The following is a 20,370-nucleotide window of genomic DNA, read 5'->3' on the forward strand; positions in this document are numbered from 1 at the left end:
CAGTTATTACACAGGAATGGTTTCGAGATTTGCCTTTTTGTCATAGGTGACCCAGTAAACCGGCCTTTCTTAGTAATATTCTAAGTTTTCCACTTTTGTTTTTATACCCTGTATCTTTTTTTCTTTTGAACACTGTCAGCTCTGGATGGCTAAAATATTTCCACCAAATAATCTTCACTTAATCAGAGTAAAAATCACAAGGCAGTATCCTATGTTTTGCAGCTGGTCAGCCAAGACTGGTTCTGAGAGTATAGAGAAACTTTGGGAGACAAACATCTCTGAAATTAGTAGGCAGAAAACAATACTAAAGCTATACCAAAATATCATGACTTAGGTAGACACACATGGCAGTCTTTTTAGCCACAGACCTTTTGGCACCTGGTGAGATAACAAGTTCGTATTCAACTTGGGAGTCAGTATTTTATTGTTTAGGAAAGTACCGTGTAGAATACAGGTAATAACAGGTTCTCCAAAATGTGGAAACGGTGGAAAACGTCTGCGTGGCTCACTGAATTAATTCCAGCTTCATTACTGAAGATCACTTCGGAAGGCACAGTGGAGAAGGAACGAGCTCGAGGTACCTCCGAGCACTGGTAGCTAAGGAGAAAAAAAAAAAAAAAAAAAAAAAAAGACCCGCGCTGTGGTTTGCCGGGATTCGTTCTCTCCTCAGAGTTTCACCGCCGCCTCCCTCCAGGGCGCATCCCGGGGGCCGCCGGCGGAGGCTCCTCCGGGACCCCACGCCGAGCGCCCAGCCCGGCGGACCAGACTGACAGGCCCCGGCGCTCGCCGCCTCCGCATGAACAGCCGGCGGCGGCGACCGTGCGCGCCCACAGCCCGCGCGGGGACGCGCATGGGGGGGGGTCGGGGGAGGCGGCGCGCGGCCTGGCCAGCCGGTGGGGACGGGTCCGCCGCCGGCGGTGCGCGCCCGGCCGGCGCAGGAATGAATGGGAAGTTCAATCTCGCGCGCTCGGCGCGGGCGGCCAATAACGCGGCTGGGAGCGGCGGCGGGCAGGTGTGCGCGTGCCGCCGCCTGACGCAGGGCTCCACTGAGGCCGCCTGGCGCCGCCGCCGCTCCCCGCGCCCCCCGCGCCGGGCCCGACCCCCTTCCCTCCGCGCCCGCCACCCGCCACCCGCCGGGCTCGGCGGCCGAGCGGCGGCGACAGCGGACTCCGCGTCCGGCAGCCGCGCGCCGCCCCGGCTCCCGGCCCCCCGGCGCCGCGTCCCTCGTCGGCGCCCGAAGTGCTGACCCTCCCGGCCCCGCCGCGCGCACCCCGGGGCTCCGGCCGCCGCGCCGCCTCAGGAAGTGACAGCCGGCCGCCCCTTCCTGCGCCCCGTCCTCCCGGACAGCGCCACCCGCGCCCTCCCTCTCCCCGCGCACCCCGGGCCGGCGGCGCGACCATGACTTCCCGGAGGTAAGCAGCGCGGCCCGCGGCCGCCCGAGCGCGAGCGCGGCGGGGAGTGCGCGGCGGGGCGAGCGCCGCTGCGGCCCCGGCTCTGGCACGTGAGCAACGTCGAGGGGCGCTCGGTGCCGGGGAGCCGGAAGAGAGGTGGAGGCGCGCGCGCCGGGCAGGGGGCGGCGCGGGGCCAGGCGGGGAAGGGACGGGCTCGCGGCGGCCGCCGTGGGGGAGCCGCCGGCCGCGTCCCCCCGTCGCCGGCCCTGAGGGAGCGCCCTGGTGCCGCCGCCGAGGCGCGGGCGGTCGATGTACTTCCGGGTTCACACCTTTCTCTCCCCGCGCCGCGCCGCCGGGTCGGTTCCCGGGGCGGGCGCGTGGTCGCCCGTGTGGCCGCCCGCGGTCGCCGCCCCGCGGCCGGGGCGGGCTGGAAGCGCGAGGGTGAGGCGCGAAGGGTGTGCGGACGGCTCGGAGCGCGGTAGTGCCCGGCGGGCGGGGGTCCCGGCTCCCGGCTCCCGGTTCCCGTCCGCGCGGCCGGTGCGGGCGCCTTGGACGTGCGCGGCCGCGCCGCTAGGGGGCGTCCGCACCTGCCCTTCGCGTAGCCGCTGGACGGAGCCGCTTTGTAGCGGGCGGGCGTCGGGGATCCTTTTTGCTGCGGTATCGGGGATGTAGGTTTTTGAAGTAAAATGAAGGATTTGAGGACAACGAAGGAAAGCGCGCTTGGATTTAGGTTGCTTTGGGAAAGGAAAAAAAAAACTAGGAAAACAAAGAAACGATGCCTTTGCAGGAGCATTTGGTGACTGGGAACCGCAACACTGGATGCTGGTGCATTACGAGGATTTGTACTCCAAAAACTTTTTTTTTTAATTGCACGTTGGTAAATATTGAGTGTTTTTGAGAAACATCTTACAGTATGTATTTAGTGTCCTCATTGCGGAAATTTCTTAAATGTAAGTAATAGTAAGTCCGCCATTTTGAATTGTTTCTGTAACACAGACTGAAATCTTCGGTCCCTGTGTTTCCTCGAGCTCCTTTCTGTTCTTTCTGTGGATTTGTTTTTCCTCCGTAGGTTTTTAAGGTTACCAGGGGATTATTGTTCATAGAACTAAGTTCTCCAGTGATGGATTTTGTACTTTACAATTGTTAATGCCAGGGGAAAATGAGTTATGCTTGTGTTTTATTGTAGTATTTATTTCTTGGTCACAAATATTTGGAAGTTAAGATTACACATGACAGCTGGTATTAGAATGAATTTAAACCATTTTACATTGTTGAAAAAGTATGACTTCACGTGATGGTTAGTCTGATAAGGAAATCTTTACCTTTTGGGGGGAGATGATTATTATATTTAACTAGGTAGTGATGCAAAAATGCTTTTTAAAATGCATCTGTTGGTTAAGAAAATTTTAAGTCCAGTAAATTGCAAAACATCATAGTCTAATTTTGTAATGGCTTTGAGAGAAACAAAATTTTACAATTAAATTCTTGGGAATTTGTGCCAACTTATATTAAAAATATAAATTTGCTTGTTATGAAATTCATATATATTTTCGTGCAGTGGATTTGCTCAGATTTGATAGAAGAGTCATACTACAAAGGAACAGAGCATGTAATAATATTTCATTAAGATTAATAATTCGATCCTTTTCCATTTTGGGGACAGTCCTTGCTTCCCGCACTCTTTATCTCTGCGTGTATAGTGCGTGACACTCCAGTATGCCTAAATTTTCTGAAGAGATTTAAATTAACCTGACACAGACATTTTTCTAGTACTTACTTGGTGAGGAGGGGAAGGTACCACAAATAAATAAAATGCTTTATTTAACTTTTCCATTTTAAAAATAGGATCAACTGATTACTGCCTGATAAGTCAAGAATTTGAGGAACTGAATCAATTTGGATTGCATATTGTTATTAGAATTGATTACAATGCTGCTTAATAGATCTGGAATCAAATAATTAAAGGATCAATTCTCATTAATCCTTGTCAAATTTTAGTGTCTTATTATATGTCTATGCCATACTACTTTCAGAAACAAATAAACATATTCTGAAATTAATCAGGATTTGAAAAATCTAGATAAAGAATTTAAACTCAACTATACTTTGTAAGTGAAACAGATATTTAATATGGTAGTACTCAAAGTCTTCATAATAGCTTGTTTTGAAGTGTGTTACACATGTAAATTCCAAAAAGCACCAGAATTTTAGCAAATATAGTGAATTTAGGGTTTTTCCTTATTTACACTGAAGAAAGAGATAAAACAGATTTTACTTGTTTGATAGTTTAATGTTTTGTAACTTTTTTACATTTGTAAAAAACTTGTAATTTACAAACCTTGATTAAGGAAAAAAATAAGCTAGTAATAAAACATGCATAACAGTCTTCATGTGTTGGATGATTCTTAAATAATTGAAGTGCTACTCATAACTATCAAGTTGGAAAGTGCAGGTCAGAAAATGATCTATAAACATTAGTCTTAATCCATAGTTGAGTTGATTTAAACAAAGGAAAATGGAGATTCAGAGCTAAATCAATTTAGAAATGATTAAAGCTGTTGATATGAAAGGGATATTACAAATTTTTGGTTAGCTAGAGGGTTACTGGTAATTTTTAATAGAATTTTATTTTCTTTTAAAAATCTATAGCTCACAAATGCCTGAAGTTTTTGCATTTAAGTGCTCTATAACCTGTATTTGATCTTGCCTTTTAAAAGCACTATATATATATATATATATATATATATATATATATATATATATATGTGTGTGTGTGTGTGTGTATTACAAATAAGTACTATTTTTGATGAACCACAAGGTGAAAGAAGAATTTCTGGATTTCCACGCAAAACAATGAAAATTCTTTAATGTTCAAAAACTTAAGATGGGTTAATATGACTATATCTAGGAATATATGAAATGTTGAATCACATTGGTTTGAGAAACTTGCCCACGAAGCACATGAATACTGTGTTGAACTGCTCTGAGAGAGTGACTGCCTTTGAAGTCGCTGACCATAGTGCTGAACCAAGACAGCCATATTGGTCACTGCTAAATCTCACTGAAATCTGCACATAGAAAATGTGTAGAGGTTCAGGTAATATCATCCCTGTAGGAGATATGTGCATATATTTCATATATACTTTTTAATGTATTCTTTTTACCCAGCTGCATTGGAATAAGCAAGAAAGTGATAGAGAAATTTTATCCCTGACTATATTGATTTAGTGTGTAACATTGATTTTGAGTATTGCCACTAAAGTCAATGGGATCAATGCTGGAGGTTTTCTTTCTTTGAAAGCTGCCATTTTCAAATGAACACAAGATTTTAAAAGCAACTAATGAGTTCTCTCAAAAGCTATCATTTTAGTTGAGAACAGTCTGATACAGTTTCAACGTAAATACAGCTTTTGATTCAGGTTTATAGTCTGGCACTATCAAAACCAACATCAAGGCATGTGATTATTAAAATTAAATTAGAAATCACTCATGAAATAAATTCTCTTTAGAAGCAATGATAACATAAACAGTTTTCTAAGAAAAGAGGAAAATATAAATTTTGTAATTATAATTATCTTCACCTAGTACTTTGGGGTTATTTTCTATTGTTTTGAAGCAGGTCAGATACCAGGCTGTCACTGCTTACAATATTATTTTGTTCTATGTTGTGTGAAACAAATACTCATGTGAAACCATTATGGAAGTTACCTGAAGAGAATGTTGTGATATTTAGTATATCAACAAAAAATACTTTTTTAGACATAGAACTTCAACATTATTTTCCTAAAAATAGAATGGGTTGATATGCAGGATCATCAAATTAAGGGTCAAAGGTGACAAACCAGGACAAAGGGCATGCAGCTCATTTTCAAGCAATCAGTTTCTAGTTTTCTCATGGCTGAACAAAAGCTTAATTATATAGAAAGGAGGTTGAATGACCAGTTCTAATGATGGAAAAATATGCCTTAAATTTTGTACATCTTTTCCTATCAGTATTTCTCTCAGACTTATTTGACAATGTAAGAGCTGAAGTGGTGCATTTTTATTTTTTGAACTATTCTTTTATCTAACTTTTTTTCAGACTCTACAGAAATATTTCAATGAAAATGTTTTACACTGTATAGGCTAAAAAAAAAACTTTAATTTTTTGTATCTTAAAATTTTAGAAAAATATGTAAATTTTATCTTTTTTACTTTGCCTTGGTATAATCTACTCCTCTGCTAGTTAAAATTTTTATTTAATATTACATTTGTTATCCCATTAGGTTACTGGCATTTATATAAAGATGAACTACCTCTAAAATATCTCTTCACCTTTTTTTTACATTAAAATGTGCACTGAAACTATTTTGAAAGAATTGAAGTTTTCATTTAGTTGTTAACTCTTGTTATAATTTTTAAACCATTAACATTGTTGCATATTTAAAATTACAATGTATGTCAAATAAAATTTCTAACTGACATTGAAATGAAGTGTTCCGGTTTATTTGGAATCAATTTTGTTTATGATATCAAGAAATTGTTAAATTTTAATGTTAAAGCATGTAGATCTTCAAAATATGTGTGATAAGCTTCTTTAAGATAGAAATTTTACCCTTATTCTCATTCTTTTTACAGCCACTATTTTTTTTAATCTTATTCAATGTGACTTCAACATTGACTCAACTATGAGCTTTATTGTATAAAACCATTGTTTCATATAATGGAAAACACATACTATTTGCATTAGCAAAACTATGCTTTGCCTCAGTTGTATTACAACATTCATATTTAAGGTAAAGAACTTGTCTACCAATTAACATTTGTGTCATAGTCAGTGCCTTTAAGCACTCTTGGTAATATGCCAGTTGGCTTAAATTATAAGTCACTAAAGTTTTTTATTTTCTAGAATAAATTATTTTCTATGCTGTTTGAAGGGAGTGCTAGAGATGCACATTTCTCATGTAAAACCAATAAAATTTCAATTTGTGAAATGACTGAGAAAGATATACTCACCTTTGGGTTTCAGAAGTATAACAAATGTTAATCTCTAATTTAAATTAAGTATTTACATAAAATAATTAAGAAAACAAATAATGTATTATTATTTACTTTATAAAAACTATAAATTTTATAAGTTTTTCCTATAGTAATACCTCAAGATGATGTTCAAAATATTTTACTAAATGTGAAGTTTCCTGCTTCAGCACTTCAATACCTATGATTTTTCTGCTGTGGAGCACAAGTAAATACTTGCCTTATTTTGATTTTTAAGATTATTTTCTTTAAATTTTCTGTATCTCTGTATAATTGAGGGTACACATCTCAAATTACAGCGGGTGTTGTGTTAAATTGCAAGCTATGTTATTCTGGTCTTGTTTAAACAACATTTGAGTTTAGTCTGTTAATTTGCAAAAAATAATTAACAGTGAAGGGTTTTAATACATATTGAATATGTTAGAGAAAAGTGTAAAGAAACACTATTTTCCATGTTGAATTTATACATCTGAATTTTGTCTTATATGTGTATCTGTTACAGTAAATGTAAATAAATGTTGTGCTTTGGGTTTACTCACTTGTTTGTGTAGGTTGTTTGCCATATGATTTTAAGAAGGATCATTTAAATCCCCCCAATTATTCTTCTAAGGGAGAAAAGTCACATTGTTCCCTTCTTTCCTTTCCAAATAATATATTTAATTCTCTAGCAGTTAAGACATGTTGTAAATAGAGTTTTTGTTATAAACCATAATGTGAGTATTTCATTTAGTGAACTGTGTGATGTACTTTACACTTACATTTTTTTAAAAGCACTGATAAGAGAAAATAATTTATCTTACAACGTTTTTTAAAACGTTGAGAAATTGTAGTGATGAGACGTGAAATAATTTTATTATGTTAAATACTCAATTGTTAAATCTTTTTTTTTTTGCCAGTTTAAAGGAATGTTTATGTCTTGTTTATATAAGGATTAAAAGCTAACATGGTGTAAATTGAAATAAAATTCTGAGTCATATACTATGTAGTGGCCTTTTTTTTTTTAATTCTCCGGACTTAACAACTTGGCAGTTTTTAGTAAATCACAGTGTGTAATGCATAGTACCAATCATTTTTCTTTACATTGAACAGTCATAATAGTGGATTAGCAACAACTAAAGTACTTGAAAATTGAAAAGATTGTGAATATATTTTAATATATTATGAATTTATAAATAATATAAATATATAATATATATAAATATAAATATATAATATTTATAAATAATATATATTTACCTTAATAGGAAATGGGAAATCTATTAGTGTTTGTAATGAATAGTGTTGGCAGTTTTATTATAGTAAGTCCATATATTTATAATAAAATTATCAAAATTACTATATATTACATGTATTTTATATTGGTAATCGTCAAATGACTAATTGCCTGTCATATTCTCTTTTTATTAAAAGACGGTTTCTAAGAAAAATTTGTATATAAGCCCATATGTTTTATAAAAGGTGTCCCAGAGTTAGTCAATCCAGGTTCATAAATCTGTTGTCATTGATTTGTTATGAAAATATGTTTTGAACACTAAAGAATGCCAGGAAACGATGATGAGCTAAATATACGCAGTTTGTGCTACCATAGAGTGTAGAGTCAGGTTGGGAGAGAACATTTCATGGGCTATTACAGTCAATTATACTACACTATAACACAGTAGAGGCATTGTACTCAATATGTAACAATAAGAAAATGATATGTAAATAAAGTCTTAAATGAAGGATTATTGCCGTGAAGGGGCAGAGAGATGTATGCATTCTAGCACAATTTGAATTTGATTTTTTTTTTTTGGTTTTTTTTTTGTGGGACCCTCGCCGGCAGCCAGGGAAAGAACCAGCGCTGCAGAGGCTGCGGGCGCCTTGCAGCCCAGCGCTCAACCGCAGCGCCACCAGGGGAGGCCCTGATTTTTGTTTTCTAATACTTACCCAAACTTGTAGTATTAAATAAATTACCCTTTTTTAAAGTTAACAAATAGCCATTTTATGAGCATTTATGCATTTAAATATTTTAATTATTTCATTTCAAAGTTACCTATTATACCTACAAAAGAATATGAACCTTAATGTTATACATATTTTGTATAACATTTACTTATTCCTATTTTTTTCTAAAAAGTTTTAGAATATTATTTAAACTTTGGTGAAATATATTAATATCTGCAGTAAATCAGTATTTCCTTTGAAAGGGATGATATTTTAAAACTCAATAACAAACAAGGTTGGGTTAGTGAAAAATATGAAAATCTCTACCAAGTCAAATCTGGCTTTTTTTAAATAGGAAAAGCATAGATCTCTTAATACCACTGTTTAGCACACTTTCTTAAGCCATTTGACTTTCACTCTATTTATAATTTATCATCTGAATTATTTGAAGGACTTTTTTTATATATCCTATTGATTGTTTTTATACATCTTTAGGATATGTTTGCATGTACTTTTCTATAAATATAAGCAGATAAACAAGATCAAGCATGACCTGTGGGCTATTAAAATAGAAAAGCATGAATTAGGATTTTCCTAAAATTTATGTATAAAGTTAAATACACGCTCCACAGAAAACAAATGTGAAAATAAGACTATGGATGCTCAGTGTAAAGGAGAACTATTTCAAAACGTTTTATTAATGTTAGTATCTATCATGTCTTTTGTCTTTTGGTTGTGAACACAGGATGACTGAAGGACTTAATGTACAGAAATTCACGTGTCTTTTGTTCACATTCTTCCTCTATTCTTTTCAAATCTTACTCAGTGGGATTGTCATCCTTTGTAAGAAGAATCTTGGGTCAACATTCAGTAGAATTCTGCACTTGGAAAAGCCTCCATTTTGTTTTAAGAAGAAAATTAGATTGCAACTTAAAGAATTTACACATAATGGTTTCTTTCTCATGAGTTGATATAGTAGACATAGTATGTAAAACTTAGTTGAGGGAAGAAAGACAACCCTGGGTGGTAGCAGGTGAGTGGATGCATGTTCAAACCAATCTATTTACCAAACCTTAATAACTGACCTGAAGATTAAAAAGAGAATTCAGTGACCATTAGGAGCTTCTCTTCCAATTGGTAGACTTCATACTGGGTGACTTCTTTATTGCCAGTCTTATGTTGTGACATCTGCCAACATATATATTAGATACATACAGATATATTAGAAACATCAATATCCATTTGTATTTTTAAATGACAACTGCTTTATAAAATCTGGATGAATGCAGATTATATAATTTTAGTTCAATGTACTTAATATTTAAGTGTATTGTCATTAATTTTTTTTTCTCAGAAAGTATTTAAAATTAATGAAGGACCCAATATCAGTAGTACCACAATTAGATTTTCATGATTTATCTTCTAAGATATTTCTAAGAGACTATTCAAATAAGTTCCAGAAACACCATATTCTGAGTTTGGTTGATTTTTAACTGTGGTTAAAATAATGGGATTCTTGAATTACAGTGTAAAATTAAATATTAAAGAATTTAAAAGTGTATTGTTTATGAAATCAGAATCCTATTAATGGTCTTATTTAAAATGTTTTTAAACCACTGTCCTTTAATCAGAATGAAAGGCAAGTTTATGCCAGTGGTCATCTAATTTGGTAGGTGAGTCTTAAATTGTTAAAAAAAAATTTACAGGTCATTTCACAGAGTCAGAACTTAGGCATTTTATTGCTTTCTAATAAGCCATTAAACTGAAGAAGAGGCAATTAAAGAGCCAATTAATGTAGTACTGACTTGAGCTCTCTGATTTTAGGTTCTTCAGAAGATGATGAGGTCATTCAACCAGGTTTCATCAGCCCCAGGTTAGTCTTTTTTTCAATTATATGTTTTACTTAACTATATTTTAAAAAGATCCCTAGTGGCATATGAGGAAACTTGGCAGCCCTTGGGAATTCTCCACTTTGGCAAGATGGGTACCATATCCCACCATATTCCAGTTCACTTTATCTGTAACACCCACCAGAATCTACAAATTAACCCCTTCTTTTCTAATTTTAGCAGTATTGGATTTTGTGATTTCCTTTTCTATCACTCAAGCAGGATAGATAAAAGAGATTTAAATATTTATGTAGCTGAATGAAAGTATTTATGAATTGTTCATTTTGGTGACTGATAGCATAAAGCAGGCACTTAAATACTTGTTGAATTAATTAGTTAATTTTTTTAAAAAGATTTATTTATTTATACAAGAACTGGGGTACAGGTCAGAAGCACGGGAGGGTGAGAGAATTCACCAGGGACAAAGTGGGGAGCCGAACAGGCAGACAGACCAAAGACACTGCTGAAGGGAGCAGCAGGCGAGGCAGGAGAGGTATGTGGCTCCTTGTGGGTTTCTCCCAGGCCAGCCAGGAGTCGAACCCGTGCTGAGTCTGCGGACAGCTTCACAGTGCGGCACTCAACCCACTGCGCCACTGAGGAGGCCCTGTTGAATTAATTTTAAGATAAAGACTTGGTGCTACTTTATAATAATTTACTGTAACAAATATTTCAACATATTGACATTTTTCAAGGAATCCCAAAATTTCTCTAATCTTGAGGAGTGGCTCATTTATTTTGGTCTTCATAAATGTGTCATTTTTTCTTTATGGTGCAAAAATGAGTGATTTGAACATTTAACATTTAAAATTTTGTTGTTGTTTTTGCATAGAAGAACTGGGGTGTTGGCCACAGGTGCAGGGAGGAGGGTGGTGGAGGTGGTGAGAAGATTCATCAGAGACAGAGTGGGAAGCAGAACAGGTAGATTTTACTGAAATACACTTCTAAGGGGAGCAGAGGGCAAGACAGGAGCGGTCAGGCCATAGGGGTGATAGTGCTGAGACTCAACCCCTAGGCCACCAGGGGCCTGAACTTTTAACATTTTAAACCTAGACATTTTCATTTAGTTTCATTTATTTAGGTTTACTGTAAAACTTAAACTTCGGATATATGAATATTTTCATATATTATTGAAATAAACTTAAAAGGCAGTTGAGCACTGCACTGTGAAGCTGTCTACAGCCTCTGCAGTGCAGGTCCAATCCTGGCCGGCCAGGAGATACCCACATGGCGCGGCAGACCTCTCCTGTGTCACCCGCTGCTCCCCTCAGTCTGCCTGTTCTGTTCCCCACTCTGTCTCTGGTGAATCTTCTCACCCTCCCACACATCTGGACTGTCTACCCCAGTTCTTGTATAAATAAATAAATCTTTTAAAAAAAAGTTACAACACTATTTTTTCAGTAAGTTTTCTTTAGTAATAATGGATTACTGACTTCTGCTCTGATGAATTTAATGTCTTGGCTCTACTCTGGATTAATTCTACTTTGGAAACACATTGAAGAACTGATTGATCAAAGTTTATGAGCTTCAATAAGTACGAGTAAAATACAAGTACAAGCAAAATGTTATTCTGTTGTTAAGCTTATCAAATACAAAATTTTAGATAGCAAGTAGGGGTAAAAAAGTTATGCAATCACCAATAGGCATTGCCATTTGACAGACACTTTACTTTTTCCAGTGAGTCTTTGACATGGAGATGATAGTCTACTGAGTATTTTGAACAGGAAGATTATGAAAAGTTTCTGCACTATTTTAACTAGTTACCCCTTACTATTGATTGTGGTTTTTCTCTGAGGGCAAACTGAAGGCAGTCAAGAGACCTTGTTCTTTTTCTTTTCTGTTGGGAAATAATGTTAACACCAATGTGTTAAGTGACTGCAATAAAGTTTCATGTCTGTGTTTCCTTGTGATTAAAAGGGGTTCTATTTTCACCAAATGCAAAGTTATTTCTAGAGATTACTTTTAAACGGAAAGACTTGAACAAATGGTCCTGTTTCCTCACTTTGCAGATGAGGAAACTGAGGCCCCAGAGAAGCTTAGTGATTATTATTAGTACAAGGTCAGTAAATGGGACCAGAACTCTGGCCTCCACTTTCTAGTTGGATCCCTTTTCTCCTCAGATTTGCTTCTGACATAGGCATCTTTAAAATCTGAAAATTTCCCACTGATCTCATCTCTTACTTCACTGTTCTCTTCCTTCCCTTTTCCCATCTACTTGTCCCTTCTCCCAAATAAACCCAAAGTTAAAATATTCAAATAAATACTTGCGAAGCAATCCATGCTGTTATTTCAATTGATTATTTCTTTTGAAGAGATTGCTTTTTAAAGAATAAACTTCTATTCATTGCTTTGGGGGAGGGCAAGAATTGTGTATTTACGTCATTAGTGCTGATTCTATAGCTTCATTATGAAGCTCAAGTAGTACTGTTATAGGGTAGGGAGTGGAGCTCCCCAGAACCCTGTTACAGTACCTGTGGAAAATACTCATTTTTCAAAGAAAACATGTAACTTCCTTTTGTGTTATTCTGGGCAAAGTAATGTAATGCTTATAATTAAATGATTTTTTTGACCTGTTACTGTTCTAATTAAAATCATGTAAGAAGATATTTGTTGAGCACACTAATGAAAATATTTGTAAGGAGTAATAAGTTTTCTACCTTTCCTTTTCACTGGGAGGGAAGAATGTTTATAGAATAGGATTTTCTTCCCCAGTTTTTAAAAAAGAAACTTTCTACCAATTGTTCCTTCTCTAAACTAATTTTGTTTCTCTAAATTATTTTGCCTTAACATAACTGACCAAACAGAGGACAAATTTGCTGATGTTTGCATTTTTAAACATAAAGACAGTTTGTCTGGAAAATGTAGAATTGATACTATTCAGTTCCTGTATTTCTATAAATTTGTGTAATTATACCTGGGGAAATTTGTTAAGGATGTGTTTAAAAGAAAATTTAAAGAGGTTTTTTACGGCTCTGTAAGAATTACCAAATTGAAAAATTGTGTTAAACCAGAGCATTTTGCTTCCAGATGAGGAAATTAAACGAGAACAGAATTTTGGTTTTTTTGGAAACAAAAACAAAATGTCTCATACTGAAGTCCCTCTACTGTAGGGTGGCAGACCAGCCAAGTACTCCTTTCATCTGACTAGTACTGTAAGAATTTCAACAAAGTTATTTGCAGAGCAGTTTACTGAAACGCATAGGTAAGGAGCAGGAACCATTTGCCCGACGTGAGGTCCGGCAGCTTTTAGTCAGGAAGCCTCAAGCTGAGGTCAGAATGCACACTCCCTAAAAACACCTCTGGTCGCCCCTCCACCCCTTCCCTGCCAGTAGCTTTTCCTGGTGCTCCGAAAAAAGCATGACGATGTTTTTCATGGCTTCCCGACAGGACCGTGTCAGGGGTCTATCTGAAAATAACTTCATTTAAGGCTGCCCTGGTGAGGTGTTGGGGGGTGCACATTTTCTCGGGTGTCCCCTTGTATCCCGCGCCCCTTTGACTTCACTTTTCTTAGGTTTTGGAGACTCTGACATTCTGTAGATTGATTAAAAAATAAATGACACATGTCTAGAAAAGCAGTAGATTGTGTCAAATGCTGTCTGCTACAGTGGTGAAGGCAAGGGTTCTTTTGTTTGGTGTTCTTGGGGGCAAACTGGAAAATAGGAGACCCTTAATGAGTGAGAAATCAACCTTCTTTCGTAAGATTCCACTTCTAGAGACGAGGTGGGGAGATGATGAAAGGAAAGGCGACTGAAGGGAGAAAGCAGAGAGGAAGTTGCCAGGGCTGGAGGTGGAGGGAGAGGGCAGATCAGCTGCCCTGGGGTCTAAGCTACTCAGGCGCTGGAGCTGCGGGGTGGCTGAGCGGAGTGTGGCCGCCAGAGCAGAGTTGGGGCTGCAGATCCCAGCCTTATTTGCCGGGAGGAGAGCGCGCGGGTGGAGTCCTTTGCTGCAGTGTCACGGCCCCTCCTCCTAGTTTTAAGAAGAACCAAAGCATTGTTTCTGCTTTAATAAAAGTCACTCATTACTTATAGTTGAAAACAAGGACTGTGGACTCTGGCACCTCTTTGGAATTCTTACATTGTATTGCTGGAATTAAACAAACAAACAAACAAACAAAAACTCCGGAAAGATGTACACTTCGTAATTTAAATGGAGAAAATTTAGATCGTGATAACCTACAGCCTTTTGGAAGGTTATTTCCTTGACTTCCCCCTCCCTCTTCCCTCTTGAGGGTTGCCAGTTCTTTGTAGCTACTTAAACTCATTTTAAAGACATTTTGAAAGAACTATGATAAATCACACTACTAAAACATTTGGCTTTCACAAGTATAAAACATGCGTTTTGAGTCAAGCACAGGTCTTTCTGGCACTAAAAACAAGTCGGAAATGAGAAAAAAATTAAAACCAGAAGACCTCAGGAAGGTGACAAATTGGAAAGCATTCTAGGAGATTCATAGGACCATTTTATGTGAAAGAAGCACTCTGAGTTTAAAGAAATTATGGCCATTTTATAAAAGGATGGTGGGCTCAAAAGATGAGGGGAACAGACTGCACAAATCTATTTTTAAAGGACAGTGGTATCCCTGAATTCGTGGGTGATAATTTGTGTCTCCTTGCTTCACTTTTTTATCTTTTCAATTTCATCCCTTTCTTCTCCCTCTGCTCATTCCTTTTCTTTTTGCTTCCCTTTCCCTCATCTTCCCTACCTCAACCCCAGGTATTTAAATGCATTCCCCTTAAATTCTTTAGAGGGTTTCTCAGAGTTCTCAGTTGGAAAAAGCCTTCTACACAACTTGAAAGGCTGATGTCCTTCTCAGGAAATAAATGAGTCGATAACCTCTGACACCAATGACCAGTCCAGTGAACCTTACCTTAATTCCACTAATACTGGAGGCACCCAATCAGGCAAGACTTTAAATTTCATAAACATACCATCCAGTGTAGTTCAGTAATGATATTTCACACTTTTCATCTATGTAAATTCTAATTTCATCAAATTTAACAATAAGCAAGCATTCAGAATCCACCATATTGTTTCTGATTTCACAATGATTAAACTATTTTCTAATTAAACACAAACTTACATATAAACTAGTGCTTACCATAAATGTGTATCTGTAACAAAACAAACTAAACTAAGCCTGTGAATTTTATGATAATCACTTTTACATAAATAATAACACTCCCCTCAATTTGCATGAATACTTTTTCAGGTTTTAATCTCTGTACCAGTTGTTGATTTTTGAAGTAATTCACTTAAATTAAAACCACATAAATTAATCTTTATATTTCACATTATGTGAAATGTTTAACCTGGAACACCATAGTTAAAGGTACTTCATTATAGGTCACTGTAATGGGATGATTTCTGCCTTTTAATATAGTGCTTAGTAAATGTTTTGTTAGCAAATAATTTTTTGAGAGCTTTAACCTTTTGTTACTCTTGCAAAATCTCTTAATTTTTACACATTTCCCCCTCCCTACAAGCTGGCACATACCCACCACCCCAAAGTAAATAGAATTGGAAAGCTCTGCCCTTTTTCCTGAGAAACAACAAAAGAAATAAACCGGAAGAATCTTCCCCTGAATCCTCAGTGTTGATTGACGCCATTTACCACAAACAACGGAAAATAACATTTACATACATCATTTATTTCAGATTGGAACTAATTCGTATACATTTATGTTTAGGTTTTTAATGTGGGGAGGAGGTGTAAATAGTTGCTTATGTGGATTTTTCAGTAACTTAGGTTCAGGATCCCTACAGTTCAGTTTGTGTGAACCAGTGTTAGAGTTAGGAGTTTGGACTGGGAGGGGGATTGCGGGTGTGGTGGGGGAGGGTCAGCTCCGTAGCTTTGCCAAAGGGAAGTGGTATCTGTACAGTTTCTCGGTAAACTGCTTGTTTAAGAAAATGGGGGTGGGGTGGGGAAAGAGTGGTGGTGCAATCTTAATGTTTCAAAAACCAGTGATGTTTTCTGTATGTAGGAAGTAAACCATTTCTAGCTGATACATTTATTGTCGTATTCCGAGAGGGCGGTAATATTGTTGTCAGCATCTTAGTCATCGACAATCCTTTGAACCATTTCAAAAAGTAAAGAGTAAGCATTTTGAAGCTGGGGGCGGGCCGGGAAGGAACCGGTGGGACCTAATCCATAATTAAATTTTCATTTATTTGATTCTTCTAGTCACTGGTAGTGGGCTTTTAAAATGGCAGGGTCTAGTCACTATGATATGAATTTACTTTTTTTGGTCCCACTTTCCCTCTTCCCAACCCCCGCTCTCCCACCCGCACAGCTACTGCCCCCACCCCCTTTCTCTGGCTTTGCTGCCGCCTCTGGTGGCGGCTCCTCTTCACCTCCCCTGCATGGCGCTCCCCTCCCCCTCCCTGCCCTACGTAGGCTTGCTCTTGGGGAACAATCGCCACTGATTGAGGTTCACTGTATGTTAGGCTTGAAACCGGGCTGTTATTTAGGAAGTCATTAATCACATCTCCTCCCGGGATAGAGATGGCGGAGAAACCTGTGAAGTGCAATTCCTTACCGACCCCCTCGAAAATGTTCCGAAATGATAAAACCTAAACACAATTTGACTCCAGGAAGGTGATAGCGATTTTTCCGGTACGATTTTAAATTTGAAAAAAATTCCTGGGCATCATCAGGTAATTAATTGTATGATTTTTGTCTTGCTGAAGGTGTATGTTGCCATTATCTAAAGTTTTATGGGGATGTGATTAGGTTAATTAGCTCTCTCTTTTTTTTTTTTTGTAAATCATGTTGTTTTTCTCTAAGATTTGAATTAAGTATGAAATTTGCATCCCTAGCAGGGTTACTGCTACTGAGCACCGAATTCTTAAAGGGAAGAAAAGCGTAACATGTTGCTGTATTTAAATAGCCTTTGCTCCTAAAGGAGCCCGAGACCGGCTTGCGAGGCACGCGCGTGCACGTATATGACTGTGCCGTTTTTTCTAAATCGACGATTCGCGAGGACCCTCCTTTGTGTTTAAGTAGAAGCACGAAATCAGCATTCCGATTTATCGTAAAGAAGCGTCCCAAATTGTCTTTGAGATAACATGAGTTTTTCGTGTTCATTCATAAAGTATTTGGGTGTCAGCATAGATGAAATGGCGATTGGTTATCTCTTCCTCTTGCCAGCCCCTTAAGGATCCGAGGTGAAATTAGTAGCAAGAAAGCATGTAATTGACAAAGTCACGTGTGCTCAGGGGGCCAGAAACTGGAGAGAGAAGAGAAAAAAATCAAAAGAGGGAAAGCACATTAGACCATGCGAGCTAAATTTGTGATCGCCCAAAATCAAGATGTGAGATTGATGCAGAAGATCACTCCGTTCCAAAGGGAAAGTTTTCATCTCACGAGTTTGGAGCAGAGGGCCCGTGGGGCAACATGGCCGAAGGTTAATTTTCTTTTCTATTGTTTTACCGTGATTTTTCTTTACCTTTCTCTCACCCCTCCTCTTCTCCCACCCGCCTTTGCCCGTCCCTCCTTCCCTTTTTACCCCAATACTGGGCATTACCCCCACCCCCCATCTCGCAATGGGGCTTTCTGCAACCTATTGTTATAGATCTCCAAAAATGTTTTGTACCGCCCACACTGATTCACAACTTGAAAAGCTTTCAGGGGGCTATTGTTTGAATTGTTTGAGTGTGATTAAGCGCAGTTTCAGTTTGCGAACCCAAGAAAACTTTTATACACCTGCCCCCTCCCCCAACCTACCCCAACTTTAATTGAAAGTTATGGGGGGGGGAGGGGAATGCACATTGCAAATAACCCTGTCTTCACTGCTGCCGCATGCATGTGCATTAACTAGTTCTAACCATCTTCAAGGATTTGTCTTTCCTCCTCGTGCCTGCTGGAGAGAATAGTCTCGCTGAAATTTACTCTTTATTAATGGGATCAGTGTTCAATCAGCAATATGCAAGTAAAGTATCGCATGCTGTACTGTAGTATGTGGCTGAAAAACGGAGTTTAATGAAAAAAGTACATGTATGTACAGAAATGTGGAAGTTGACGTGATCGATAGAATAGTGTGGCTCCCCCTCTCCTCCGCTTTTCCTTTTAACCCCTTTCTTTATAAATATTTTCTGTAGACGAAAGGAAGGAATCAACCACCCTTGGTTTTTTTCCTATTTCCTTTCCCTTTAGCCCCTCGGCATTTTTTTTTTTTTTCCTGTTTGAATGAACGCTATGGGAATACAGACTAACTGACTTTTTTGTCCTGTTCTATCCCAGGAGGGGCAAGCAAAGGTGGTGGAGAAGAGTCCGGGAAGCTGCCGGAGCAGGCAGAGGAGGAATCCCAGATTTTGCACGGAACTGGCCACTGTAAGTGGTTCAATGTGCGAATGGGATTTGGATTCATCTCCATGATAAATCGAGAGGGAAGCCCCTTGGATATTCCAGTCGATGTATTTGTACACCAAGTAAGCCAAACTTTTTAACCTCCCCTCCCCCCCCCCCTCCCCCCACCCCCACCCCCTTCACCTTTCTCCTTGTGGAGGCGTTGATCAGCAGTTCTGTCAAAGCACAAACAATAAGGTCCCCTTAAGTGCGCTGAAAGACACGATCTTACTTCCCACTATGAGCTAATCCAATTTTAAGGTTGTGTGTATGCCCCTTCCCGGGTATCTTTTACCAAACAAATTTAAATCTTTGAAATTTCATTGCTTCAGTGCTGGTTCACTGTAGTAGCAAGTTTTCACTCATTCGACAGTGAAATTGCGGTAGTTTGGGCTTCCGGTGTTACCGGTTACAACATACGCTGCCTCCTGTGTCTGGTGAATGAGAGTGGAAATGAATGAAGAAACAGTGATCATTTGAAGTTTAAAAAGAACACATTTGCTGCTATAGGACACGGAGGTCCTCTTGTTTCAGACACTTGCTAGTCACGCCAGTTTTCCTTATTTTTTCATCTTTACCTGCCGTATATAGTCATTTGTAGGGTCACATAAATATTTGATTTCACAGTAAAATCGACACTGTAGCCGTAGTATGACTTGAAGAAATGCAAGGGAGGATGTTTGGTAATCAAACATTTTAGAAATGTGCTCCGTGTAGGTTGTAGTTACAAGGATACTGTCTCTTTAAGAGACAACTTTTAAAAAAACATGTGGCCAGAGGCGGCTCTGGTTAGTGCATTTAAAATGTACTAGTCCTTGGGCTGAATTTCCACCCTATCTTATATCGTATTTTTTTTTTTTAATTGTTAGATGCTAAAGAGAATGTCATTGCTTCTCGTTTTTAAAATTTTACCCAGAAAAAATTAATACCCCTGCACTTTTTTCTCTATTGTTAATCTTTTTTTAATGGTGAAAAGGATATTTGTAGTTTACAAGTCTGATGGTTCTATTGAAAGTAGTTAAGAAATATAAATTCTCTGTGATTAATTCACAGATAGAAGAAAAAGCATTTAAGACTAAAGTGGTTTATTTTGGCTTTAGGTCTAAGTTAAAAAAGAATGAATGGCCATCAGTTGTACAGGTTGACTGCCATAATGCAAGCAGGAAATAGTATAACTGCCTGAAAATTATGTATTTTATTTGGCACTGTGTTGCATGTTCTGGTAATATTTACAACCTCTTTTACCCCCTAAGGAATATCTTCTTCAAACTAAGTATATAAACAATAGAAACACATGAAACCATTCTGTTTTGGTCTGTTGTCCTGTGGTGCTGGGTAGCTTTCTGACCTTGCTGTGTGGTGTGTTTTCCTTTCCTGAAGGCCTGGCCATCATTATTGGTTGTTTACACGTGTAAGGCTCAGCATAATCTGCGAATTGAAACCGGGTTTATATACATAAATAGCAGTCCACAGGCAGGCTACTGATTTTATGCCTCCTACATTGTATTGCAAAATAAAGTCACATTTTCTGCTTTTTTCCTTCTGTAGAGTGAATGACTGAAATCACTGACCAAATCCATTTTCTCTCAGGCTCTGGGTTTCCTGGCTTTGAACCTTTTTTAGGTTGTTAAATTGTTCTTTACGGTCTCATAAATTTGTTTTATAGATGAATGAAAAAAGGTAGCCTTTTCCTTCTTTGTCTGATCACACCTTATTATAATTTGTTTTTCTATGTTTATCTTTTAACATATTCATCTATTAGACATTCTTTTAACCAATATTAATGTTTAGAACCATGAAACACCCAAAT

The 20,370-nt window shown here is 38.5% G+C and overlaps 1 protein-coding gene across 5 annotated transcripts in view; it reads left to right on the plus strand.

Annotated features, from left to right (window-relative positions):
* Nucleotides 1-1,353: 1,353 nt before the first annotated feature.
* The window catches only part of LIN28B (lin-28 homolog B), a 108,454-nt gene continuing 89,437 nt past the window's right edge, over nucleotides 1,354-20,370 (plus strand). Inside the window, exons 1-4 of one of the 5 annotated variants that reach the window (XM_054699061.1) lie at nucleotides 10,167-10,203; nucleotides 12,226-12,275; nucleotides 17,364-17,619; nucleotides 18,456-18,643. In XM_054699061.1, the coding sequence (XP_054555036.1) occupies nucleotides 17,610-17,619; nucleotides 18,456-18,643 (198 nt within the window). In that variant the 5' untranslated portion in view covers nucleotides 10,167-10,203; nucleotides 12,226-12,275; nucleotides 17,364-17,609. Of the gene's footprint in view, nucleotides 1,413-10,154; nucleotides 10,204-12,225; nucleotides 12,276-16,542; nucleotides 16,871-17,032; nucleotides 17,620-18,455; nucleotides 18,644-20,370 lie in introns of those variants that run through there. The other 4 variants (XM_054699059.1, XM_037520158.2, XM_054699060.1 and 1 more) reach the window with 4 other exon arrangements.

This window comes from Talpa occidentalis, unplaced genomic scaffold (assembly GCF_014898055.3).
Source record: "Talpa occidentalis isolate TD23 unplaced genomic scaffold, MPIMG_talOcc4v2.1 talOcc4.2, whole genome shotgun sequence".
Lineage (NCBI taxonomy): Eukaryota > Metazoa > Chordata > Mammalia > Eulipotyphla > Talpidae > Talpa > Talpa occidentalis.